This window comes from Sebastes umbrosus, chromosome 2 (assembly GCF_015220745.1).
Source record: "Sebastes umbrosus isolate fSebUmb1 chromosome 2, fSebUmb1.pri, whole genome shotgun sequence".
NCBI classification, from domain to species: Eukaryota; Metazoa; Chordata; class Actinopteri; order Perciformes; family Sebastidae; genus Sebastes; species Sebastes umbrosus.
The window spans coordinates 25,452,664-25,480,041 of NC_051270.1; the positions used below are offsets into that span (position 1 = coordinate 25,452,664).

At 39.1% G+C, this 27,378-nt stretch overlaps 1 protein-coding gene across 3 annotated transcripts in view; it reads left to right on the forward strand.

Annotated features, from left to right (window-relative positions):
* The window catches only part of dagla (diacylglycerol lipase, alpha), a 49,215-nt gene that overhangs the window by 13,425 nt on the left and 8,412 nt on the right, over positions 1-27,378 (forward strand). For 2 of the 3 annotated variants that reach the window (XM_037795751.1, XM_037795768.1), the window contains exons 2-18: positions 10,332-10,433; positions 10,566-10,777; positions 10,956-11,057; positions 11,461-11,599; positions 11,745-11,832; positions 13,088-13,222; positions 13,329-13,406; positions 14,240-14,364; positions 14,681-14,831; positions 15,977-16,060; positions 17,972-18,049; positions 18,281-18,361; positions 18,618-18,760; positions 22,082-22,150; positions 22,245-22,317; positions 22,809-23,017; positions 25,359-25,485. In XM_037795751.1, the coding sequence (XP_037651679.1) occupies positions 10,339-10,433; positions 10,566-10,777; positions 10,956-11,057; positions 11,461-11,599; positions 11,745-11,832; positions 13,088-13,222; positions 13,329-13,406; positions 14,240-14,364; positions 14,681-14,831; positions 15,977-16,060; positions 17,972-18,049; positions 18,281-18,361; positions 18,618-18,760; positions 22,082-22,150; positions 22,245-22,317; positions 22,809-23,017; positions 25,359-25,485 (1,989 nt within the window). In that variant the 5' untranslated portion in view covers positions 10,332-10,338. Of the gene's footprint in view, positions 1-8,869; positions 8,892-10,331; positions 10,434-10,565; positions 10,778-10,955; positions 11,058-11,460; positions 11,600-11,744; positions 11,833-13,087; positions 13,223-13,328; positions 13,407-14,239; positions 14,365-14,680; positions 14,832-15,976; positions 16,061-17,971; positions 18,050-18,280; positions 18,362-18,617; positions 18,761-22,081; positions 22,151-22,244; positions 22,318-22,808; positions 23,018-25,358; positions 25,486-27,378 lie in introns of those variants that run through there. The other variant, XM_037795759.1, reaches the window with a different exon arrangement.

Consider the following 27,378-nt stretch of genomic DNA (forward strand, 5'->3'; position numbering starts at 1 on the left):
GCATGGTTGACTCCGGGGAGGATTTCCAAGGACTATAGTCACAGCTGTACTGTACTGTAATTTGCAGACTTACAGATCGTTAAAGGGACATTTTTCTGAGGTGTTCTTGGAAAATTGATCTCCTCAGAACCTCGGGAGCGATCAATCGGAAATATTGACTGACCTCAGAATCTGTGGTTACAGTTGCTGTCTCACAGAGGCCTGGAAAGTGAGAATACAGATTTAATAAATGTAACCTAGTCCGGCCTGCTCATGGTCGTTACAAATGAGTTATGAGACCACATTAACAAAAAAGATGATTGTGACTGATAGCTGATAATGGTGCTAATAATAATGCTTGTCTGATTTACAAAGTGCTTCCCGGGTCATAACTGCTGAAATTATGAATCGGATAATCAACCGACAGAAATTTATCGTTATGTGTTTATCAGCTTCTTGAAAGTGACGATTTGCTGCTTCTCTCTGTTTCATATCAATGTAGAGAGCTAATCTTTGGACTGTTGGACAAATTGGGCATCACTAAGGGCTCCGGGTAATGGTGATGAGCATTTCATACATTTTTAACATTTTATAGATTTGGCCATTAATCAAAAGAAATAATCAATTTTGAAAATGATCATTAGTTGCAGGCCTAGTCATGACAAAATAGAATAAAACAATAAAAGGAATAAATAAGGAACAAATGGTCAACATAAGATATTTAAAAAAAATGTTGGTTAAGCAGTCATGACGTTTTTCTAATAACATTTCTGTACTATTCTAAACTGGAAATGGTGATCCCCGCACTGATCAATTCTATTGATCTTATTTTTACATAGCGTGATCTTGTTAGCAGTTGTTAGTTATATTATTGGACACATCATTCCACATTAACTTTATCTGAATTGATAGTAGTGTAAGTTCAAATAATGAAAAAATATTATTTTTTTAAAAAGTACCAACATTGAACAGTGTTTTAAATTAGAATTAAGGGGAGACACCCCAGGCAAAAACAACATTTTATCCCTAAAACATAGCACATTTTTGTTTGTTTTTATGACTGTTGACAGTATTTTCTGATTTATGGAGTGATAAAAAGAGATATCCAAATCTTTGACTCCAATATGTCAACAAAATGAAACAAGAATTTTGAACCTGGCGTCCAGTGTTCAGTTTTCTGTTCTGGAAATGTATGGAAATTAGCGCATATTTGATAAGATAATGCCCCATTTGCATATTTAAACATACATTTTCAGAAAACTTGTTATGCAAAGAATTATTGCCTTAGTGTAAATAATCAACTAGGGAAGTTTCATGGAGATATCTATTAGTTAAATTTGTACCCTATACACATCCCCGTAAGGCAACAGTTATCTACAAGGCAGTTTGCAGGCTGCAAAAACCTTAATTTGAAAACCACAATCACCCAATGCATGCTGGGATAGTCTCAATCCTCCGTGACCTGAACAGGATGAGCAAGAAAACGGATGGATGCATGGACAGATGGAAGCAGCTGGCACTGCTTCCTTATAATAACTTTACTGAGTAGATCTACACTTTACACTTCAACAAGGTCACACTGTTACTCTCTACTGTAATCCCATTTAATTTATAATTATGTCATAATGTTTTTTCCACCGTTGAAGTCTCCGCTGGGAGTTTAAACCATATCTTCACAACAGGCCTGAAGGAGAGTGCTGATAACACTGTTATAGGGTCCCTGGAGGTCTAGTGAGCGCCTTCAGCATTTATTAGATCTGCTTGATTTCACCGGCCTGATTGTTTTGGCCTAAATGAGATTTGGGGGGAGTTCAGTTCAGATGTTCACTTATTTTCTTTTCCCCTCTTTCTTTCCTCCCCCCTTCCTCCTACTGTCCTCTTTAATGTTACTCCAACCCAGATAGAGTTTTTACAAGTAGCTGTGAGGTAACTTCAGTCACATGAATTCACATGCCCTTGTTTTCTTCACTCTCAAAGCTGAGGAGCCACATAGTCGGCTGAAATTAACAACTGGAATCTGTAGGTCAAGAGTTGTGCCACACGGAATGTACGGTGTATTCCTCAAGCTTTGGCTTTTTACAAATAATCACAGCGGAGTACCCAACCCAAGCTTTATATCAAGGTATCCAATCATGTGCTGTGGAAAGCTGAGAGTGAACACGGCTGTCTTCCAGCTGATTTCACTGTGTCGCCTGTCCTTTGTGGTTGAAGGTCTGCCAATCAGTGAAACCACCTGCTGTAGTTCCTTGATTGGAAGGAAAACCTCCACCTCTCACGGTTTGACCCTTCTGCTTTCGCTGCAGTTAGCCAGTTGTAATCACCTGCCAACACAGCTCAGCTCAAGTTGATGTGAAAACAATTTTTGTGGCACTAAAACATTGAAGGAATTAGTCGTTAACTGGGCATAAATTGTCCTGTAATATTTGTGCCCACTCCATGAATTTACAGTTTCTCGCTGTGTTGTTATATCAGTTTCATACGCCTCGGTGTGGCAAATGCTGTTCTGTCTGCGTGGTCTCAAGTGGCATAGACTGTATATAAGAAGTGGATGTAGTCACCGTGACGTCACCCATTGGTTTGTGGACTGCCGTTTTGAAGTCTCGAGTTTGGCATTTTGGCCGTCGCCTTCTTGGTTTTTTGCAACTAGAAGTGACACGAGAGGGTGGAGCTAAGTACAATTGAACGCTGAATAAGACATTTTTAGGCGACCAAAAAATTTTACAATTAAATATTAATTGAATGAAAACACACAGTGAAACGGTTAAAGTTCTAAGACAAAAAAACTCCCAGACCAAACAACGCCGTGGTAGTGACCTGTCAATCACAAGGTAGCCACGCCCTAAAGCATCCCCTGCTTTATGGTCTATTTGACTCTAAATGGGACCATAATTTACTAAATGAACATCATGCTGTATTGAAGAAGACTTGAAACTAGCGATTGAGACCATAAACTCATGTTTACAATGTTTACTGAGGTAATAAATCAAGTGAGACGTAGGATCATTTTCTCATAGACTTCTATACAGCCAGACTTATTTTGCAACCAGAGGAGTCGCCCCCTGCTGGCTATTAAAAATAATGTAAGTTTAAGGCACTTCAGCATTGACTTCACTTCTCAGACCCGGAGTTGTCCACTGGGTATGAGCCCCTTTTCATACAGGTACATGTCGAGGTTTGAAAACAGGGATGCATGAGATAAACAGAAACCCCTTAAAATCAAATCTCGCAGCCTTACAGTGAATATCAGTTTCATGAAGCTCACAAGACTGTTACGGGTGCAGATTCAACGTTATAGCTGTGTTTTGAGCCTGTAGTTTATTGTGCTGCTAAGCATTAAGTGTCTTTCAGACGGTGTTGGTGTTGGTGAGGGTCTAATCATGACCACTGTTGGGAGGTGAGCAGTTCAACATTTTGTAGAAAAGGAGACGAGTAGACCTCTTCGCTGTGCAATTTCAAGCAGCCAAAGCATTTCACAGTCAGGTGAATAGCGGGTGTCTGCTTGATTAAAGTCATTCACAAAGCAAAACTGGCTCCACCAGCCGTTTATTTCTCTCAATAGAATAATTATGTCCTGCCACCCAACCTGATTCACTTTTAGCTGAAGCTATAAAAGGTTGTTATGTTGTCACAATACCCATCATGATGCATGTGTGTGTGTATAAAGTCCGTGGCTCATTTCCAGCTCAATGCTGCACAATAGAAGAGCTGGGTAATATTATCTCAATATTTTATGTTTAATTCAGTGTTGCTCGCCAAAACATATTATGTGTATCCTTGAGATCTAACAAACGTGTTGAATGCATTTTCTTTCTCCATAAAACAGCCAATTGTTTTTGAAAAAGTTAAAACCTGCATTGTTTACATCCATTTTGGCACAACAGCGTGTCATCACCACCTGTAGATTAGTGGAATAACAGAAAAACTATTGGCAAAGAAACAAACAGAACGTAACCCTAAAACCGGCACAAAAAATATTTTATTCAACATTATTAAAGGTTCATTGTGTAGGATTTGGTGGCATCTAGTGGTGTGGTTGCAGATTGCAACAAACTGAGTACCGCTCTGCTCACTCCTCCCTTTCCAAGCCTGCGGTAACGTGAGCCGCTGAGCACAAAACCGTGGTAATGCCATTCACCTCGCTCAGAGGCCATCTGTATCATAATAACACTACTTTAGGAGTAACGGAGGTCAGACGCTGGCTGGCGGTACCACGGTTTTGCGCTCTGTGGCTCACGTTACCGCAGTTTCTCAAGCGTGTCGGAGAACTACGGCCGCCTTCAGGTAACGTAAAAATGTAAATGGTTCTCTCTAGAGCCAGTGTTTGGTTTGTCCTTTCTGGGATACTGTAGAAACATGGCGGAGCAACATGGCGGACTCTGTGAAGAGGACTCGCTCCCTATGTAGATTTCAGGTGATTATACATTAATGAAAACATAATTATGAATATTATGTTCCATTTCTGATAATAGATCCCCTGAAATGTTACACATTGTCCCTTTAAGCATTTTTTATAATGCTTTAGAGAAAAAATAATCGATATACACATTTAGACAAAGTAATCGGGTTGTTGATAAATGGCTTACAGTTACAAGTTTTGTTGTTTGTCAGTATTCATCTGTCACAACCACTGATCAAATATTGAATCAGATAAAATAAACACATCATGTGAACTTGCCTCTGTTGAAACTGAAACAGTGAAAGAGTCTTTTACAGTTCAGTTTGATGTCCAATTTATAGGTCACATTTGCACTAAATGTTTTGATGGTCTGCAGTACCAGATGGTACCAGCTTAATTTCACATGTGTATAAAAGTAAATAAATGATCCAATTATAATGTGTTGCCTAAGAAAATCAGGCCGCTGGGAGGGAGGGGATCAAATAGACAAGTGGGAGGGTGGGGGTAAAAAGTGAGTTAAGTTAAAATGAGGAGTTTAGGAGGTTTAAATGGAAATTCAATTTGTATTTGTATTTTTTGGTAAGAAACTGTGATTAAATTGTATTTGAAAGTTTTGGCTAGGCCATAGCACACTTATCTCCATGGCCCTTATCTCTGGATCTCATGGTATACATTATTTTTCTGGATTATTTACACCATTTATTTTTGTACTTTATTCTATGTTGCTATGTGAATGTAATTGTATGTGCATTTATTGTGAATGTGATTATTTGTGAATAGATGTAGATGTATTATGCAGTTACAACATAATATTTCAGTTACTTGATTTTTCATTTGCAATGCCTCCACCATAAAGTGGAAAAACGTAATCCAATAAAAATTTGGTCACAAAAAAAAGTAAATAAATGACTAGATTTATGCACATAAAAGAGCATAAAGTATAGGAGCCCATATTTCATGTTGGTCCCAAACAATAGGGGAAACCTTTGATCCGTATTTAGACAAAATGCAAATCAGCACAGGTGTTAAGGCTCAATAAGCAGCCACTGGAGAAACAAAGGAGGGAACTGGCACACAACTAAACAGTGGGGATAAAAAGGTGCTGAGTAGTCTGACATATGTTAGGTTTTTTTTTTTTAAATCTTTATAGACTTGGCATGAAGATATGATAGAGATAACTGTATATTGTGACAATGGAAACTTGGACTGTGAATATGGTAACAAATTAAAAGTGAACTTGGGGGCCGTGGGAATCGATTCTGACAACAAGGTCTCCAGTGTTTCTGTGTGTTTAGTAAAAAGGTATTTCTCCACTAGATCCGCTCAGAGGAAACGCCAGTGTTTTTCTGTAATACTCCACACGTCCCTACTGAGAGCTATGTAGGTGGTAGCACAAATGCCTCAATGAATGTTTTTTTTTCTCTGCCTGATTTCTTCCTTCAGTGGTAATTACAAAGTACAAACAAGAAACAGGAGAATCTCTGCACAATAGTTGTTTGTTCATATTTTAAGCATATTTCTTAGGATTAGCTATGCTGGACGATGCCCTTTCTTCTCCAAGAAACTATAGACCTCTCTTTAAGTCATGATAATGAGCTGAGCTCGTATATTGAATACATGATGTAGTGCATGGTTTGGTATGGAGCACAGGAGGGATTTGGTGTGAGGCCTTCTGTCTTCTGCACATGTCTGAAGGGGAAACTCTTTGCAGTCTGTCCAGGGTCTGTTCTTTTCCATTTTTTTTTTAATTTATTAGTAGTGTATATGAAGTGTAGTAGATGCTTTTTCATGTTAAATTGGGGATGCACCAATACTGATATTGGATATCAGGCCGATACTGACTCAATCTATTCAATTCACTTCTATGTTTATATACTATATACAGTTGCCGGTGTACGATTTATTAGTTTAACGTTAAATAACAATTCAGTTTATTTCTATATATTTATTTGTTTTATTTTGTTTTACAAAGTTAGGAAAGCAATGTTTAAATCAAGCCTGATGTTGCCTTACACATAAAAAATGATCCCAGTCACTTCCACTCGGTGAGGCATATACAGTAGCTTATTAATTAAAGACTGGTATCGGATCGGTACTCGGTATTGGCCGACACCCGAAGCCCAGGTATCGGAATTTGGACTGAAAAAGTTGGACCGGTGCATCCCTATTTGAAATCATTACTCATGTTAGTGCAGGTCAATGAGCCTGAGGACACTTGTTATCTCTCTTAAAGCAAGTTCTTTCAGACACCGCTTATCATCTGTGCATCCATCATCATTATTAGGGCATGCGGTTACCCAAGAAAACACTGTGAAACACTAAGCTAAAGGACGTGTTATTTTCAAAGAAAGTTATTGTTCTGCAAACAGACATGACCAGCGACAGGGGGTCAAACACTACAAGATCTTTAACCGGGAGGAATCCCCGATGAGGTCTCCAAACTACGTTTTGTCACAAAAACACATAGTCATGCTTGATGTTGTTGTTGGCACGTGTTTACATAATAGCCTGTTTCCACACGTCTTTACTATTTCCCATATGTAGATCAGTTACTGTGTTATGTGCTATGTTTATTCATGCAAACATCCTAGGCACCCTATGTGCAACTACAACTTTGCTCCATGTTGCAAATGCAACACATACAGCAAAGATCCTATAGAGTGCTACAGGAATGAGTCCTAAAGTTAGCATTCTAGCACTTCTGGTTCCCTCGTCTCCTCGTTTTGAATGGGTTTTTAGTTAGATGCCTGAAATAAGGTCTGTGGTTAACACAATTTTAAGAGATTTTAACATTTTGTTCTATGATGTAAAATACGTCAGTAAATATCCAACATGTGAATTTTGAAGCTTTTACGTGTCTTAAAAAAGGAAGTTGCTAACAAGTGGCTAAATGAGACTGCTGAACGTCATCATGCCGACTCGTCCGCCTTTACAGCCTCGTCCTGTATACTCTGTATGCTTCTGGCGATTGCATTCACACTTCAAAAACACTTGAGTGCCGATGTGTGAGCGCTGATCCCACGTCGCTTTGCCTCTGATCTGGGGCTTTTGTTTGGGAGCTCCAAAAACTGTCGGCGAGGGTAAAATCAGAGCTAAAGTCGTGCAGTGTGAACTAGGCATAAAAGAGCATGTCACAGCCATACTCTAGTACTTATAGTCTAGGAATGGAATGACAAGAATGTCGTCTTGTCACTACCTGACATGCATAAGTAAAGAGAACATCACCATGCATTCCAGTTAATATCAATAGACCGGTGCAAAACACACAAAAGGAACAAGATGCATAATGTCAGGGAACAGAAGTGTGAACAAAGGGATGCCAAATGAAGAATGGTGCTGCAGCACCAACTTGTTGTGCCAGTACTCAGCTATCTTGGTCCAATCTACGTTCACTTAAATGCACATCACTCTCTCTTTTTGACCCATTTAAATAAGCAGCCCAGATCTTCCAAGTCCTGCTTTTTGCTCATTATATGATCCCACGAAATTGCCTCTGCAGTTACACCCATTGTGGAAATGCAGATCACTGCATCTTTGCTGCGGTATTTTTTCGATTTCAAACAAAGATGTTGTATAATACTACATTTACCTTTGACTAGGGAATGATGCAACTGTCCCTTGTGTGCTGTTTCACGCAGGCACATTGTGAGAAGTGAGACTTTAACTGTGATGACTGTGGTATTTCAGGGTGAAACGAGGAGGGTGCTGCCAGTTTCCTAATAACTAAAAAATGTGAAAAAATGTTCTGAAACAATACTAAAAAGCAGAGGAGTGCTGGATAGTCACCAACAAAAAATCTTAAAACTAACTGGTGCTGCTTTATGTTTTATAGTTTTGGCATGATGGATGGCATACTTTTTTGACAAGCTGTCCTTTAGCTTTCAGCAAATATGCAGGAGCCGTGTACGATAAAGGCTGTATCAGCCTGTATCGGCACCAGAAGGCCTGCATCAGCCTCTCTGTGGCTCCTTCTCTCCCACTATTTCCTCCCTGCCATGCCTTTTACAGTTCATTTCAGTTTAGCCCAGAGGCAACTTCAGTACAAACTCACAATGCTTTTCCAACACAGAAAATGGACAGAGTGATGTGAAAGAGGCTTTTTCACGTGGCCATACCCAGCCTGGTACCACCATATATCAAAGCTGGTTCTCTTTCTTTTTGTTCATTAAGTGGTGCATTTTCTCTGCATCCCTTCACCCACTTAGTCCCATCCTCTCCACGTCCCATTATCTTTCACTCTTCTCCTGTGCAACTCTTATTTCCGCAATAATCCCTGCAGCCAGTTTCAGTGTAGAGAGTTTCAGACACAGAAACTAAATCACCGCCCTGTTTATTATGTCTAGCTTTGAGCAAGATTTGACGTGTTGAGACATTCATGATGCCATTATAAATGTTATCTGTGTTCGTTCATCGTTGGTTTGCCCTTTTCTTTTTCCCTCTTTGGTTGTTTGCAGCTCATCGTGTGAGATTATGATGTACAGTTTGTAGGACCAGTGCCTGAAGTGGACCAAAATAGGTGCCAGTTCCCTAATTCAGCAGTTGCATAACATGATCATTGCACGTGTCTTGGATATATTTATATTTATATTAGGGCTGTCAATCAATTAAAATATTGAATCGCTATGATTGTCCATAGTTAATCAGGATTAATCGCAAATTAATCGCACATTTTTTATCTGTTCAAAATGTACCTTAAAGGGAGATTTGTCAAGCATTTAATACTCTTATCAACATGGGAGTGGGCAAATATGCTTGCTTTATGTAAATGTATGTGTATATATATTACAGGAAACAATTAACAACACAAAACAATGACAAATATTGTCCAGAGAACTTCACAGGTACTGCATTTAGCATAAAAAATATGCTCAAATCATAACATGGCAAACTGCAGCCCAACAGGCAACAACAGCTGTCAGTGTGTCAGTTTGCTGACTTGACTGTGACTTGCCCCAAACTGCATGTGATTATCATAAAGTGGGCATGTCTGTAAAGGGGAGACTCGTAGGTACCCATAGAACCCATTTTCATTCACATATCTTGAGGTCAGAGGTCAAGGGACCCCTTTAAAAATAGCCATGTCAATTTTCTTCCCGACAAGCTAGTATGACATGTTGGTACCAATGGATTAATTGGGTTTTCTGGTTTCATATGTTATCAGTATCTTCACTCTAGCTTTAAAACTGAGCCCACTACAACCTAAAAACTGCAAGTTGCGTAAATGCATGAAAGAAATTAGTGGTGTTAAAAAACTAATATGCGTTAACGCTTTACTATCACGTTAACTTTGACAGCCCTAATTTATATGCATGTCTAGATAATATATCCCACTTCAAATGTAATTTTGTATGCATTTCATTACATACAACACAGTTTGTACATAAATGTAGCCTGTTTGGTTTATAAAAACTTTTTATTTAGCTCTTTATACAAATCAAATTGTCCACAAAAACATGCAGGCCTTCAGTGCTTTGTTGTCACTATTTTTTTCAAAACCTGATAAAAGCAGATGAATGTCATAAAAGACCTATAGTTGAAGAATATGCACCTAGTAGTGCAGCAGTTGTCAGGTGCACTGTGCCCATGGTGCGAAGTGTCACAGTAGTTAGCACCTGGCGGGGGAGGCTTGGTGTTGGTTGGTGCGGCACGCAACTAGTAGCCTCTGAATCATTTGCACTGCTGCTAGCTACTAACGGCACAGTTACAGCAGCAGTCAGAAATCTCCGGCTCCGTGTAGTTACACAATGAGAAGTAAGGGTACTCATATGGACAAAAATCAGAAGTGCTATTTCAGGCACTGTGTAGCACATTGGGTTAAACCTTTTCAAAAATACCTGTGGAAAATTGATAAGAGAGATTTGAGGCTTTTTTTTTTCACTTTTTAGACAAAGAAGCCAGTTTGCAAAAGATGTCCATTGTCCCTGAAGTTGTCCCTCTCCCTTCTGTCTCCCCACAGGGCAGTGATGCCTGGCATGGTGATGTTTCGGCGGCGCTGGTCAGTTGGCAGTGATGACCTGGTGCTGCCCGCCCTCTTCCTCTTTCTATTGCACTGCATCTGGTGAGTCACTGTATTGATTTTTTTTTTTTTTGCATTTCATTTTTAATATATCAGTGTATCTCTGCTGCACGGAGATATATATATATATATATATATATATATATATTCCTTACTCTTGGCTTTCACACTCAGGTTGGTGGTTCTGTCCGTGGTTCTGTTCGGCCTCCCGTACGGCTCAGACCAGTCCTGTTCTGTGACGCTGGTGGACCATGGCCGAGGCTACCTGGGCATCCTGGTCAGCTGCCTCATCTGTGAGAGCGCCATCATGTGGTTGAGCATGAGAGGCAGCATCCTGTACACACAGCCGAGGGAAGCTGTGCAGTATGTCATCTATATACGGCTAGGTGAGGCACGCAGAGGCTCTCTTTAAACAGGATTACCTCTTGATGCTTGTGAGGATTGGAGGATGTGGTTGGGGGGGATTACTTGTGGTTCCAAGTTAAGTTTTGAACACTGTTTGTATTGATTGGACAGATATAGATCATTATTCACCTCACTCCCTCTCTCTTTCTCTCTCTCCAGCTATTCTATTGGTCGAGCTAGTATATGCCGTGGTGGGAATTGCCTGGCTTGTCCAGTATTACCAGCCGTGCTCTGATGTCACTGCCAAAAACCTGGCTTTGGGTGAGTGAAAGTGGCAATAAAGGAGAATGGGCATTTTAATAGTTAGCAGATAGCCACAATAATTGTGCATTTTATGAGAAAAGCATGACATTTCTAACATAGTTAGTGCATATCATAAGGTTTATTTTCAGATGTGGTGGGAAGTCAGATTTGACCTCTGAGGACTGCGAGAGGTCAAATCAAAGATGGCCACCAGTCCTCTCACGGTCCTCAGAAGTCAAATTTGACTTCCCTCCACATCTGAAAATAAATCTTATGGTATGCTTTAACTATGTTAGAGATTTCATGCTTTTCTTATATAACGCACAGTTGTTATCATATGATATTTTATCTGCTGTAATATAAGTTAAAAGTTGTTTTTTTTTATGCTTGAATGTGAATGATATTTTAATATTCTCTGCAGGAATCGTTGCATGCAACTGGCTAGTGATATTCAGCGTTTGCATTACCCTCATGTGCACCTTTGATCCTACGGGTCGGACTTTTGTCAAACTGAAAGCCACTCGTCGGCGTCAGCGCAACCTCACTACGTACACACTCAGGTACTAACAGGCGCTTTGCTCCTCTATTTCTCTCTCTGTCTCTTATTTTGCCTTTACACAAAAGTCAACCAAAGCAACCAGGCATCCTGTTTGTCACGCACATTCAGTCTTGACAGCATTCCCTTCCATTTTTTCTCTCCATTAGACACAGGCTAGAGGAAGGCCAAGCCAGCAGCTGGAGCAGGAGACTTAAGTTCTTCATGTGCTGCACAAGAGCCCAGGATACACAATCAGTGAGTCATAACACACACTTATCTGCTTCCTCTCCGTGGTTAGAGTAACACAGAAATGAATGAAGCCATAAATATGTCAGTTATAATGTCCAGTGAGCCAGAGATTGAAATAAACCCTAAGAGGAACTGTCAAGACTGTGGCACAAAGGAGCTCACTGCCCAGCTACTTACCGGAAACAATAAGCATTTCATATAAAATCCGAAAGTAAAATTATTTAATTTCAGGATAAATCAATTTACAAGCTGTCTGCCAACTGCAGTCATATAAATTCTAGTAACTGTTATTCACTAGACTGGACTGCAGAGCTGAAGTCATGAAAGTAAAAAGGAAAAACCCAGAAACATTACCATCATGCTTTTAGCCAACAGTCCAATGTATTTACCTCTCTGACTAAATTGAAGACATGTTGTGCTCAGTGAGTTGGTACAAATCGACTGGACAAACCCTCAGGTTAGTGTGCTTTGAAGCGTTATACTATACCGCCTTACATTACATTAGGGTTGCAAGAAAATATCGATACACTTGTGTATTGCGATATTATGTTTTGTGATGCTGTATTGATTGTCAAAAACACTATTGATTTTAATCAATAGTTAAAAAAAATATATATATACAGTATATACAGTACATTTCACTGTTAACAGTTTTTATGTACTTCATTTACAGTGTACTAAAGAATCCTGCAAACGCTTTTATTTTTATTTTTTTATCGATATAGGGAAATGTTGATTCCTTTGCTCGGATTGCACAAAAAGTAGTGCTATGATGTTGTATGTTACAGGGACTGTGATCACTTTCTACTCCGATTTTATGTATGTGGTGTGCTCCTTATTTCAGTTTTCCTAAAATTAGATTTTAAAAAATCATGAAATATCTCCTTGCTTACAGTATCTCAGTATATTGCAATATATTGAGTTGTAACCCCTGTATCATGATACGTATCATATAGACAGATTCTTGCCAAAACACAGCCCTACATTACATTCATAAATACATACTTGGTTATGTCAAAGTGTGTATTTACAGGAATCAACATTGCTAGTGAATTTGAAAGGCCAAAGTTGCCTCACCTTTTGGCGAAAGCTCTGCTTCCTAATTTGCTATGAACGATCATTCACTTGAACAGAGTACAACAAGCAGAGGATCAGATAGTTTAGAGGTTGCATGATGAAGTGAAACCTCCTGCAGTTCAATCCTCTTTTTTGTTCCTGCACTTTGCCAACATGTCCTGATATATGCTGCTCTCCTGTCCAGGATGCGTATTCAGAAGTGGCCAGCCTTTTTGCAGAGTTCTTCAGAGACCTGGACATTGTGCCCAGTGATATTATTGCTGGCCTTGTACTTCTCCGCCAGAGGCAGAGGTCTAAGAGATCTTCTATCCTGGACCAGGTATCGCTGTCTATAAAAACATATATTAATGTCTGTATTTTTGTGCTTGCGTAGGCATTGTGCTGTAATAAAAAATAACTGTTCTACTCTGTTTTCTCTTCCTAAGGCCAACAATGACATTTTAGCCTTCTTATCTGGAATGCCTGTCACTCGTAACACTCGATACCTGGACCTTAAGAACTCGGTGAGTTTCTATCTGTGTGATCAACTAACAACGAAGTGTAGGTTGTGTTTATATCACATAAACAGTGGGCAATTGTGAAAGTTAAAATGTTTAGAATTCAGGTAAACAATGAAATACTGGATCTTAAAAATACAACTCATTCTTAAAGGCTCTCGTGTGACTTGTTTATTTTCTTTGAAAGGATTTCATTTGCTTAAAGTTATGTAAATGATGGCAAACAACACACTAACAGAGGGCTTCCTTGTAGCTGACAGATTTTTTCAAAAGGACATAATCATTATTATTATTAAAAGAAAAGTAGATATCAAAATGATTGATGTAGGGCTGCATCTAACAATTATTTTCATTGTCGTTTAATCTGTCAATTAATCGATTAGTTGTTTGGTCTATAAAATGTCAGAAAATGCTGGAATTCTTAAAAAAAATACTCAGACCAATTAATCGTTTATCAAAATAGTTGGCGATTAATTTCATATTTGACAACTAACTGATTAATCGTGCAGCTCTAAATTAAAGTGACCTAGGTGTCCCAGGGTCCTTTGGCTATTAGCTCCATACAAAGCAGTTTTGTTAATATTTCACACCATGCAAACAAAAACAATGATAGTGAACAAGAGCTACCAGTTTGATGATACCTAACTGTCTTTCAAAATCTTTGTTTTTCTGCGGTTGTGTGTATTTCTATGCAGTTAGTGTGTGTTTTTGTGTGTGAGCGCACTTGTATGTATGAATATGAATATCTCAGGACTTCTGAATGTGTGATTATTACTCTTATTCCTCAGTTGTTTGTTCTAACGTGTGTGTGTCCGTCTGTCTGACTCTCCCTCTGCCAGACCGAGATGAACATGTACAAGGATGTGTGTTATTACATGCTCTTTGCCCTGGCTGCATACGGTTGGCCCATGTACCTAATGAGGAAGCCCGCCTGTGGGCTGTGCCGCCTCGCCAGCTCCTGCCCGTAAGCACTCAAACATTCACCTGCACAGTTTTGATCTATTTGGCTTCTGTGTCTCTCGAGCCTCTCCGACACGGATCAAATTTCACATGCGTCAACACTTGCCAAGTGGTAATCCACAGAGACAATAGCACTCTAGTTAGACTCACTCACTGACACCCGCCGAATGTGGAATTAATCACATTCTCTTCTCCACATCGCCTGCACTGGGATACTAGATTATATCTCTGTAATCTTACCTGTTTATTTTTGTATTTATCTGTTTTTTTTGTATTTATGTGTTCTCCTGTTTTCTTGTTATCTTCCCCTCTCTCACCAGCTGTACGTCAGTGTCTGGCTCTCGCTTGTCTCAGTCTGTGACAGTGGAGGAGGACAATTGTTGTGGCTGTAATGTCCTGGCCATACGGAGACACTTCCTGGACAGGGACCTCAAGCAGGTTCAGATTGTCTACACTTCCTGCCACGATGCTGTGAGTAATCCGACAGCTGGCTGATGAGCATTTAGCACTGAGAGGTGTTTGGGCTTTACGTCCTAAAAGGAAAGGACGGGTTGTGTGGAGAAGTATGAGGAATAGCCTCAGGATTTTTTTTTTCATTGAGAAAGTTATACTGAGTATTTAACAGTTCACTTGTCAAATTACATTCCAGTGGAGATGATTTGGAGGGAGATCCTGAAGCTGTGAATGAATGAGAGACTGATTTTGTGAACCCACAGGATGTTTGTTTTCTTTTTTATACCCAAATGAGATTTATTCTATTGTAGTGTTTTCAGTTGTGAAACAGAAAATGTTCCCATACAGTATACTCAGAACAAACCCCTGGGTGCTCTCAGTGTCATTTTTAACATCTCTCCCCATTCATTGTCTATGGAGCAGCTCCACACTTTATACCCTATTACATCACAAGTTTGAGTTTTAGCACTCTAGTTTTGGGATTTGGGAGAGAGTTGTTCATGTCTACTAATATTGTTTTGGTCTGTCTTAAACCATAGGAATAACATGTATGAATTTTGAAAATGGGTATAGTTTCCCTTTAAGGGAATTCATTTGGTGAGTTGGCTGTTCGAACTGATTGGCATGATGGTCACAACTAAAAAAAGAAGTCCCAGATTGTCAAATAATAATAATGCTGAAATATGAATGCAATAATTTACCAATAACTTTTAAAATGTAGTGGCCAAAGTTAAAACACACAAAACAAAATGTGTTTCCTCAGTTACAGAAGCACAGTTTAACTCATTTAACCCATCACTTACACATCCAAATGGGCACTCATATTTCCATTGAAATAAAAATAGTTGTTGAAATAGTTTCCCAATTTCAGCAGATATTCAATTAACTAATTCTATTTTTATGTGGAATTTCCGCAGCATTCACACTAGCACATGATGATGATTTGTAAAGCAGAGCACTTCTTGGTGAGGTTAGCGCTGAGTTTCCATCTATAAATCTCTGCCATGGAGTGACTTCTATGACTTTTGTGTGCGGTGCCAAGTGGAGAATTGTTAGACGACAGAGAAGTGCTCCGTTTGCTGGATAGAAGAGGAACTAACAAGTATTTGTCGCCTTTCACTTTCTCACCACCGTTTATCGTCCGCTCTGTATCTTCCACACAGGTTTATGAGACCCCTTTCTTTGTGGCAGTGGATCATGCGAAAAAGAAGGTTGTCATCAGTATCAGAGGAACCCTATCGCCAAAGGTGAATTTCAGCTTTCTTGTCTTGTTTTTTACAGTAATATATCTTCAGCTCCCTCTAAACATTAGTGCGCCCTGATGATCCCTTCAGTACCTCACAACACCAACACCTCCAGAGCAGGTGAAGTTCTCACAGTTTAATGCAGCGTTCTCAAACTCCTACACCTTTCACGCATAGAGCAGAAACGTGACTGTCCACTTCTAGAAATAAATGTTTTTTTACACGAGTATTTGAGAATTCCTGTAGTGTTTTAAGACCTGAAGTGAACCAACAGCTAAGAGATTCATCATGGCCTTATAAAATAGCAGTAGTGGAAGAAGTATTCAGAATCTTTACGTCAGTAAAAGTACTAATACTAGTACTAGTACTGTAAAAATACTCCACTACAAGTAAAAGTCCTGAATTCAAAACCTTGCTAAAAGAAACGTATGTAAGTATTATCAGCAAAATGCAATGCATTTAACTGCCTTAGATGTTTAAGGTTGTGCTAATTGTAACTCCTTTATATACTGTTGGGTAGTTTAATCTACATCAATGCATCATATTTTATAAGATCATATAATGTTTGTAGCATTGCTGTCCTGTGAAAACCACACATCTCTAAAAAGCGATCTTTTCATGAGCTCAGAAAAACTGTTTTCAGATGATGCGTTTTCCAGCTGATCCAAGAGGAGTTCAAATAGTTTATTTAGCTTAAGGAGTATTTTCTCAACACATAAAGACACACTTCATCCTTCAGTTCATCACAAACATTCAAATTCAATTATTTTTGTTTTCACTGGACAGGAAGGGATTGAAAAACTGTAATCTGTAAAGTAAATAAAGCTGTCAAACAAATGTAGTGGAGTAAAAAGTACAATATTTGCCTCTGAGATATAGTGGAGTAGAAGTATAAAGTTGCATAAAATGGAAGTACTCAAGTTAAGTATGAGTACCTTGAATGTATACTAAAGTGCAATACTGGAATTGATGTAATTAGTTACTTTCCACCACTGTAACAAAGGCAAAATGTCTTTTGAGAGGAAAATACCCGCTCATCCCGTCAATCTCTGATGCTTTGCTCCCAACCAGTTGAAACATGTAGCTACTGTACACGTTTCAAATAGAGCACAAAGATTAAAGAAGCATTTAAAGGTGTTTCTGAATATGTAAATCTAAGTTAGTAGGTGTTAAGCTGTCAATGCTTTCAGGGCAAATGTCAAGCTTCTGACATGAATTATCAAAGATAAGAAACACCTTTTCACAGGCTGTGATTCTCCACACATTAGGTACCACTGTAGCCTTACAGTATATTGAGCCAAGGAAAACCTTGCTTGGCGAAAAAAGCATTAAAGTAAGACTGACGTATGGAGTCTATATGAGCAGGTACCATTCTTTAGGGCTGCAACTAACGATTGTTTTCATTATCGACTGATCTGTAGATTATTTTCTTGATTTAATCGATTAGTTGTTTGGTCTATAAAATGTCAGAAAATGGTGAAAAATGTCGATCAGTGTTTCCCGAATCCCAAGATGATGTTCTCAAATGTCTTGGTTTGTCCACAACTCGAATATATTCAGTTTACTGTCGTAGAGGAGTAAAGAAACCAGAAAATATTCACATTTAAGAAGCTGCAATCAGAGAATTTTGACTTTTTTTTTTCTTAAAATTCATTTAATAGTTGACAACTAATTGCTTAATCGTTGCAGTTCTACCATTCTTTCATAGTCTTTTAGCTCTTGCTACAGCTCTTCAGGTACAGTATAACCAATGATAATCCAATTTGCAGTGGAGATTGTGAATGGTAATCCCTTTGTCTAGTCTGTGTACTTTAATTAGTAATGTTCTCTGTCTAAATCCACTTCACCCACTTGTGTTCTCTGCTTTATGCTGTCTTTTGTAGAATGTTTTTTAATGTGTCTTGTGTGTATCAGGACGCATTGACTGATCTGACGGGGGACTCTGAGCGTTTGCCTGTAGAGGAGCAGCATGGGACCTGGCTGGGCCACAAGGTCAGAGATTACTGTTTTAAAATACTCTCTGTTTCTCTGTTCTCCTTTGTGCACTTTCAACAAGTAATATTATCCCACACGACTCCAAAGGTCACTTCAGTTGTTAATTGTAGAATAATAGCTATGGATATTTTAATAAGAGATTAATGACGCAGGCTTCCTGTCCATATTTCTGTCTCCCTCGCCCTCCTCCCCTGCCCTGAATCCCTCTCTCTTTCTCTCTATTCTCAGGGGATGGTTTACTCAGCAGAATACATTAAGAAGAAACTGGAGCAGGAAATGATCTTGTCACAAGCCTTTGGAAGAGACTTGGTACACGACTCAGTATACCTTATAAAGAATGGCGGGCTCAATAATGAACCTTTTCTGTAATTTGCACTCTGAATTTGTATTAACACCACTGTTATTCAAGGCTACGCTAGCTGTGCAACAGCACACTGACCCTAACCCTGCTCTATACAAACCGTTCGGCAAATTGCAGGAGAGGCAATTTGTTTAAGTGATTATTTTCACCGTGGTAACAAAAGTGTGCTGTTGTGAGCGTAATGACTGTGGCTGTCTCTCCCAGAACAAGGGCACCATGCACTATGGGCTGGTGATAGTCGGGCATTCTCTTGGTGCAGGCACCGCTGCTATCCTCTCCTTCCTGCTGAGACCTCAGTACCCCACACTTCACTGCTACTCTTACTCTCCACCTGGTGGCCTTTTTAGGTGAGTCAAGATCAGTCACTCTGTTTGAGTACATTTGTGCAGGAAGTCATTAAAAGCTTGTTTGCCACTTTCATGCATAAATCCCATGTTTATGTTTATGAATCCCACACATAACCCAAGTTTGACACAGGTTACACCCTGGTCACCAATGTTTACTGAAGCCCTGGGCCTGGAGCTGTTGTTCAGTACACATCACTGCTAAACCTCAGAATGATAGCACACCTAATCTAAATATTTTTGAGTTGTTTTTCAGTTCGTTAGAAAATGGTCCCAGCTGTGTGTACGCTGGAGACTAAACACGACAGTGTGAGCAATGTGTTTTTTTTGTGCTATTTTTGAGAGGGGGGGTACGACCTGCAACAAAGGTCCCCTGGAAACAAACAGGGAACGTTTCAGTTATGTATTATGCACCTTAACCATTCGGCTATCAGTGCACCGCCAATGTAGTCCAGTTTTATGACTTTTCATTAAAAAGCTGAATTTATGGATTTGAAGTTAGAAGCTAGAAGGCATCCCAAAATGATTTCATGGTAACTGATTTTGTTTTTGTTTTTACATTGTATTTATTTATTTAATTTTTTTTAGTGATGCCAGTACTCAGTTCTCATGACAGTTATAGTATATCAAAGTAAGCAGAGTGAGTACAAACCACAAATGCACTATGCTTCCTAGAAAGTACAATAAAAAGAAATGTACATATATATACTGTACATACACACATGAATATATATGCACACATATGCATGTAAGGGATAATGCATAGGGAGCCGGCCATCGCTGCGAAATAAACCCCAACAGGGCGAAAAACCTCTTTAATTACCCTGAAGGGGTTTACCCCAGAAAAAATGACCCACTTGCTGCACAGCATCCTGCCCATTACACGGCTACTGACTTAAGTAATTAATAATTTGACACAAAAATGGTCCTACAGAGTCCGACAGCAACGGTCTGTTATACATAGCAGCGGTAACTGAATTGCAATGCTATAATTATTATACAAATATGTGTACATCTGTTAATAACAAAGCCAAGCAGAGACAGACCTGCCATACGCCCGGGTTGGGAGCAGGACCACAGAGATCAAATCAGGGCTCCAAATGAACTTCCTTCCTCAGTGTCTCGCAACTGTCCCCAATTCTACTTTCAACTGTCTCACACTTAACAATCAATGTCCCAAATTGAAGTTCCTTTTTTCATTCTACTTAATAAATATAGTTTTATTATGAGCAATTTATTCTAAACTATGCGATGTACTCGCATCACTTCATTGACTCATTCTGGTCCACCATGGAATTTCTGCCAGTTGTTCCCTGCACTTATATCTGAATATATAATTGTAATCCCCCTACATGAAGGTGTTTGGCCACTATCAGTTTTCATTATTCTTTTAGTCATTGATTGAGTTGTCGTTTCTTATTTATTTCTTAGTGTGTGATCGAAAAAATGAAGTAAAACCTGTTTCTGATTGGTATACAGAGATGGAAATTTACATTCACACATATTTCACAGAAAATTTTAAATAGTATCAGCAAACTTGTGAAGTTGTTTGTAAAGTCTGTTAAATATGTGCGTGGCTCTCAAAAGTTGGTAAAAACAACCATGACACATAAAATAATTTCATTTGTGATGAAATGATAAGTTTATTTACTGTCCCAGAATTGTCTCAGACACTGTATCTTCTATATTCATTGTCCCCTGGACAACGGGACATCCTTAATTTCAAGCACTGGCCCAATTGTACTAATTTATTTGAAACAACCACAAATGGGATTTTTTTTTTTTACCCATTCCATTAGTCTGAAACGTAGAGCCTCATGCGTCACACAGAATTGGTTCGTATGATCGTATGTTTATGAAAAACCAGGGTGTTGTAAAGCACAAGAGACCCGAAAAAGTCTTTTGGACATGCACTGTACTCACAGGCTGTGGTTTGCGCTTTCATTTGCCTTTTTCCTTCTTACAGTACAGTTTATTTTTGGCCCAGTGGTTTAGAATTAATTAGCATTTTGTCTGTCTACACTTGAGGACTATCTAACACCCTGCCACACAGCTGGCTGCAGTGTTAACTGTGTTTGCAATGCAAATCCTGCAGGAAGAGAGTCTGTACCAGGAGATAACTAAATGCTACAGTGCACCTTTTGGTATTTTATTGAAGTCAAGAGGAGTTAATCTGTCAGACTTTGGTCAGAAGATACAAGGCGGGTGAATAAAACAACACATTCAGGTGCTTCCACACAGGACAAAAGGTGTCACTGAATGATTTGAGAATGAAAATGATCTGAATCAGATGCTGTGGCCTTCAAAGTCACCAGATGCTGACTGTGCAGTAGTAGAGCTACAGTTGCGGCCTCGATTCATCAAACCAGGAAACCTTTTTCCAGTCATCGACAGTTATAAACCATAAAAGCAAAAGTGAGATGCTTTGTTTGTACTACTGTGCACCGTAGTTGCACTGTGCTGTTTACCCTTGTGTTGTAGACACGTTCTGGCCCGATAAATCAAGTGCTATTGCCCACAAACGAAAAGCTTTTTTAATGGTTTTCTTGTGCCCATTCAAAAAGCAGCACTGCCTAGACCCATTTTACAGGCACCATCGATCAAAGTCTGTCAGATCACACTCTGTGTTTTGTTTTTGGTCATCCGTTCACATGCAAATCAAATGTGGAAATGAAGTTTCTGTTGTTTGCACCTGTTTATGGTGTGACACATTAGCAAATGGGAAGAGAGGTTTTTCTTCTTCTGCAGGGCAGGGTTTCTTTTTTTCTGTTGTTTCTGATTTTGTTTTGATCATTTTTTAGGGCTGTCTTCAACCAAAGAAATTGTTAGTCGACTAACACTCATGACTCACGAGCTTCTCCACAAAGAATCACACAAAAGCACCACTTTAAATCTTGTGTTTAACAGAGATGTGCTCATACGTTTCTTGTAAATATTTAATTCAGCATGAAAAAAGCATAAAAACGACTAATTGACTAAAGTAATATCAATCGACTAAGACCAAAACAGCCGGTTAGTCGACTAAGAGGGGGCAGCCCTAAATCTTGTCTTGCTTATTTTCTGTCCATCATTTCCAGTATTGTATCAACCAGAGTAAAAATGCACTCACATTTGTGGGCCTTCTTGTGGATATAGCCAGATTCATGTTTTGCTGGATGTAGAACAGTCCATCATATTCCATTACATGAAGAACTTTGGATTAAAACAAATGTTTGAAGTGTGAGTTGGAAATGTGTGCAGACAACGTATCTCCGGTCACACCCTTAACTCTCTCCACATGTCCTGTTCACATAATGTAACTGTTTGTTTCTTTTATTTACCCAGTGAGGATGCCATGGAGTACTCCAAAGAGTTTGTCACATCTGTGGTATTAGGAAAAGACCTAGTGCCAAGGTATCTCTTCTACTACATCCAGTATATACTGTGGTTAACTTCACTTTGCTGCAGTATTACCACATTCGACATATCTGCTGCTGCTCTCTCGTAGGCTCGGCCTGTCACAACTGGAGGGTTTCCGACGCCACCTTCTGGAAGTCTTGCAGAAAAGTAACAAGCCAAAGGTGACTTGACACTGTAGAGGATGACAGTCAGACTTGTAGACCCGTTGTACTATGAAAACATCAAAAAGAAAGATATAGGAAACTGATACAGTAAGCGATCAGCTGGTGTTGCCAAGAATATCCTGCCTCGCAATAATTTGGGTGAATGCTTTATGGACTATTGACAAAAAAACACATCTCTGCTGTGCAAACACAAATGAATGATTAAATGATTATTAGAGTCTCAACACATTTGTATTTTCAACCATCTAAATCAACTACATAAACCCAGTAGCATCACACTTCTGCTGTAAGTTTTGCTGTGGCTGATTAAAACAAACAGCAGGCTTCCACACAACCTCTCCCAACGCTGCGATCCCAGAGTCTCTGCTGTAATTAAAGCTTCACTGCGTTAACTCCTCACTGCTGCACAAACACATACAATGTGCAGAAGATATATTTAGATTCAGATGTCATGTTACGTAACTAAAATGCATTTTTCTTTGCAACAGTGGAGGATCATTGCGGGAGGCACCAAATGCATCCCGAAATCAGAGCTTCCAGTCGAGGACGACGATCCTCAATCTCAGCCGGCAGCGCCCCCCAGCAGTCGCCTGTGGCTCCATCCCAGTGACCTCAGCATTGCCCTTTCAGCCTCCACCCCCCTCTACCCTCCTGGCAGGATCATCCACGTGGTGCACAACCATCCTCCAGAATCGTGGTGAGAACATTGATTTGAAAGCTGTTATCAAATTAAATCCCCAAATGTTGATTTTCACTGTTACTGTTTTACCTGTTTGTAAGATCAGTCATCAGTCGAGTGGCGTTGGCCCCTTAAAGCTTGTCTTCGTACAAAACATACATTTTTACCACACAAATGGTGAAGTGGTTGTATAACTCATGCGTGGACACTGTTAACTCGAAGCAAATCTTGTATTTGTTTCACACCTGTGACCAAAAAAGAACAGGCAGCTCAGTGGGAAAAGGTATACCTTGCATACTGGGGAACGTGTGGGTTTACAGTGTGTCACCCGGCACTCCATTACTCTTCTGTCTGCACTCTCTGCTGTGCTGTCTAATATTATATTTTTATTTATTTATTTATTTATTTTATCTTCCTGTCTCTTATACATGTTTCTGTGTCGGGACTCTCTCATCACTCTCCCTCTTCATTGATTCTCTGTTGGATTGATTTATTTATATTCTTTGCTACATTTGATATATCTTTATATATTATACTATACTTACTATTTATTTCATACTATACTATACTATTATTATTATATATTAGTTAGGGCTGTCAAAGTTAACACAATAATAACGCATTGATTTGATCTTTTGGAGGCTGTAGCGGCCTCAGTTTTAAGGCTGGAGTGAAGATACTGGCATCATATGAAACCACGTCATACTAGTCGCGAAGGAGGCTATATAACACTCCAAACTTATGCTAAATTTTGGTGTGGAAAAACTGCCATGGCCATTTCCAGAGGGGTCCCTTGACCTCTGACCTCAAGATATGTGAATGAAAATGGGTTCTATGGGTCTCCCCTTTACAGACATGCCCACTTTATGATAATCATAGTCAAGTCAGCACACTGACACACTCACAGCTATTGGGCTTGAATTTGCCATGTTATGATTTGAGCATATTTTTTATGCTAAATGCAGCACCTGTGAGGGTTTCTGGACAGTATTTATCATTGTTTTGTGTTGTTAATTGATTTCCAATAATAAATATATACATACATTTGCATGAAACACTGATATTTGTCCACTCCCATGTTGATAAGAGTATTAAATACTTGACAACTTGACGATTGACAGCCCGAATATTAGTATATTATATGTATATTATATACATACGATAATTTACCCTACTTTACCATATTACATTTGATATTCTGTTATACTGCTGCACTATACTATTAATTTATACTATATTATGTATTATTATTATTATTATTATTACTATTATTACTACAACATGTCACCATATACTTTGTCTTACACCTTATACTATACTATACTGTACTATATCATACTATACTATGTTAATATGTTATACTGTCTTACCACTTCACATACTGTATTATATTTCTATTTTGCTATATTAGTACAGACAACTTTAAGTCAATACTTAATCATAGCGCATATTGTTCTGGTGTACACCAGAGTCTTTGTCTAGTCTTTGTGCTGCTGGAACGCTGGAAGTTTTCAATAAAGTTTTATCTTATATGTTCAAAGGGGAAATATACATACGTTATCTATAATGTTTAGAGATAATGACATTTTGATACTGATTTTGTTAGACACTGGTATCAATCATCATGGGCTGTTATCCCAGGCCAGAATACATTTCAGTGATTTTATGAATAACAGATGGATGTCAGAGTTATCTGTGAGTTGAGATGGTAATAACAGTTGTTAAACATCTGGAAAAGAGAATATTTTGTTATCTTTATTCACTTGTCAAGTTAGATAACTCTATCTGGTTGGGTTGAAGTGTTTGTGGCTTCTGTAACACAATCAAAGGTAGCTGATGGTTGCATTGCAGACCACCACTGGAATTCAGTTAACTCAGAGGATGGAGGTACAACAGCCGGATCTCAGGCCCGTAGTAGTTCACTGCTACTGCAATGCTGCAGCGTGTCTGGCCATTAGATCTTTAACCACCATCTGCAAGCTGGTGCAAAACCATGAAGCAGAAGTGGTTTGGCCAGGTCATCCTAACAAGATGTTGTCCTCGTGTGTTTATGTCTGATAATGGAATCCTCTTCTCTCCTCGTCAGCTTCTTCGTCCTCTTCTTACTGTACTCTGGGTCATTTTGTAGTTTGCCATATGCAGCGAGTGAGCTTTTTGCCCCGACTTGTGAGTCTGTTCTGGTTTCTAAAATGAGCTCATTTCTAAAGTCTGTCACAAAATGTTCCACCCGGTGGTGTCACAGCCTGGATTGTGCTTCTCCCACATGGATACTGAGGCAGGCTGTTGCTAAATCAACATGTGTGTCCACTTTGTCGTTCACCGTGATTGACACTCTCTCTCTCTCTCTCTTCCCCTGTAGCTGTGGCCAAGAGGAGCCGACCTACTCCGCTCTGTGGGGGGACAACAAGGCCTTCGATGAGGTCATCATATCACCCGCCATGCTTAATGAGCACATGCCCCACATGGTGATGGAGGGCCTAAACAAGGTCTGTTTTTATCTGTGTGTGCATGCAGATGGATTCGGTGGGGGGGTGTTTGAAATGCTGGTGAAATGACTTTTAAATCTTGTTCCTGATTTCCAATACTGGATAATTGAACTGGATGATGGTGAATTGTCACTAACTATAAACATTCAAATGCATTCACAAATATTTTTAACCATTGTTCATAAAGGGGATACCACTTCTGACTAAAAACTAGAGACCAGCAACTGAGTTTTGGTTTCAGCTGTAATATAATATCTTTGTTAAATCCCTTCTTTAATAAATCTTCTACAAAGTTACAGATTTTACAATATAATTGCTGATGTGTTTCACTCTGTGTTGTGTCGACAGTAAATGCTGGTAGCTCCTGAGGCTAATAGGTTCGACTAGAGCATTGTGAGAAACAGAAAATCTACTCATCCCAACATTTGGAGTCATAGATTTTAAAGGAGACCTATTATGCTCATTTTCAAGTGCATACCTGTATTTTGGGTTACTACTAGAACTTGTGTACATGCTTTAATGTTCAAAAAACACTTTATTTTTGTCATACAGGCTGTGCTGCAGCACCTTTTTTCACCCTCTGTCTGAAAATGAAAGCCCAGTCAGCTGATTGGTCAGCTGGCCCAGTCTGTTGTGATTGGTCAACCGAACCAAACTTTTCGGACTCTGCTCCAGCTCCGCTCTAACTAGCTTTGTTTGAGGGCGTGCCAAACTAGCCGCAAGGCAGGTATTCTGCAATTATGTTACTTGGTGACATCACCAGGTTATGAAAGTAAAAGCAGGACTTCTTTCATGCAGATCAGGAGCAGTGTTTCTGTGAGGGAGATTAACTCCCTTTGGGACTTTGTAACATTGCAGAACTTTAACATGGACAAAAGAAACACAACACACTAAAGGAAAGGGAAAAAGCACAAAAGCATAATTGGTCCTCTTTAATTTTAGAAATTTAATATGGATCCACTTTGTATGTTTGATAAAAACTTCACCGTGATGCTTTCTCCTAAAATATAAACTAAAACATCTGCTGGTTATCCAGCCAAATGCCCTTAAACATGTTATACTGCTATGCATATGCTTTTTTAAAGAGAGTTATTATCAATAATAGAAGGGAAAGCTTTCTGTCATTTATGACTGGCAAAGAATTCTGACATTAATAGAGAAAACTCATTTGAAGATGGTTGATGCATTTATCATCTCTCAGGCCTTTAAATCTACCCATTTCATGATTGAACATCACAACAATCAAAATGACAACTGTCAAATACATTGAAGGGATTTATTTCTCATACTGTTAAAAACCACAAAGACAGAAGATAAACGTTCCAGTGATCCTCTTTTCAGTGGTATTTCCCTTAAGTGTTCAGTTAAAAACTCTTTTTGAGGGTTTTGGAAGATTGAATCTGACTCTGTGGTCAATGTATGCATGTGACCTGTCATTAACCTTTAATTTACCACACCTTCTGTTTTCTTCCAGTCTCAAAGCATGGGAACTGCTCACTCCTGGTTTTATGGTGTTCTCTGTGGTGTTAGAATAATCTTCACGGGCATTGAACATCTGTTTTGATAAAAGGGTATTAATGTGTATATCTGCATGTGACGGATCCACTGTGGGCATTGCACTTTCTTGTGGCGGAAGTTGTACATTTGTTCCTTTCTGTGTACAAGGAGTTTTTATTACTTGGTTTTGCATCTGTTTTTGTGGCTCAGCCTTGTGTCAGTATCTGGACGGATGCTTATAAGTTCATTGTGTGTGTACTTGTACATCTATCTTTGTGAGGACCAATTTGAGTTTTAGACATTCAGAGTGAGGACATTTTTTGAAAGTTAGGACATTTTGGCCGGACCTCACTTCTTCAAAGGCCGATTTGAGGGATCCGACTTAGTTTGAAGGTT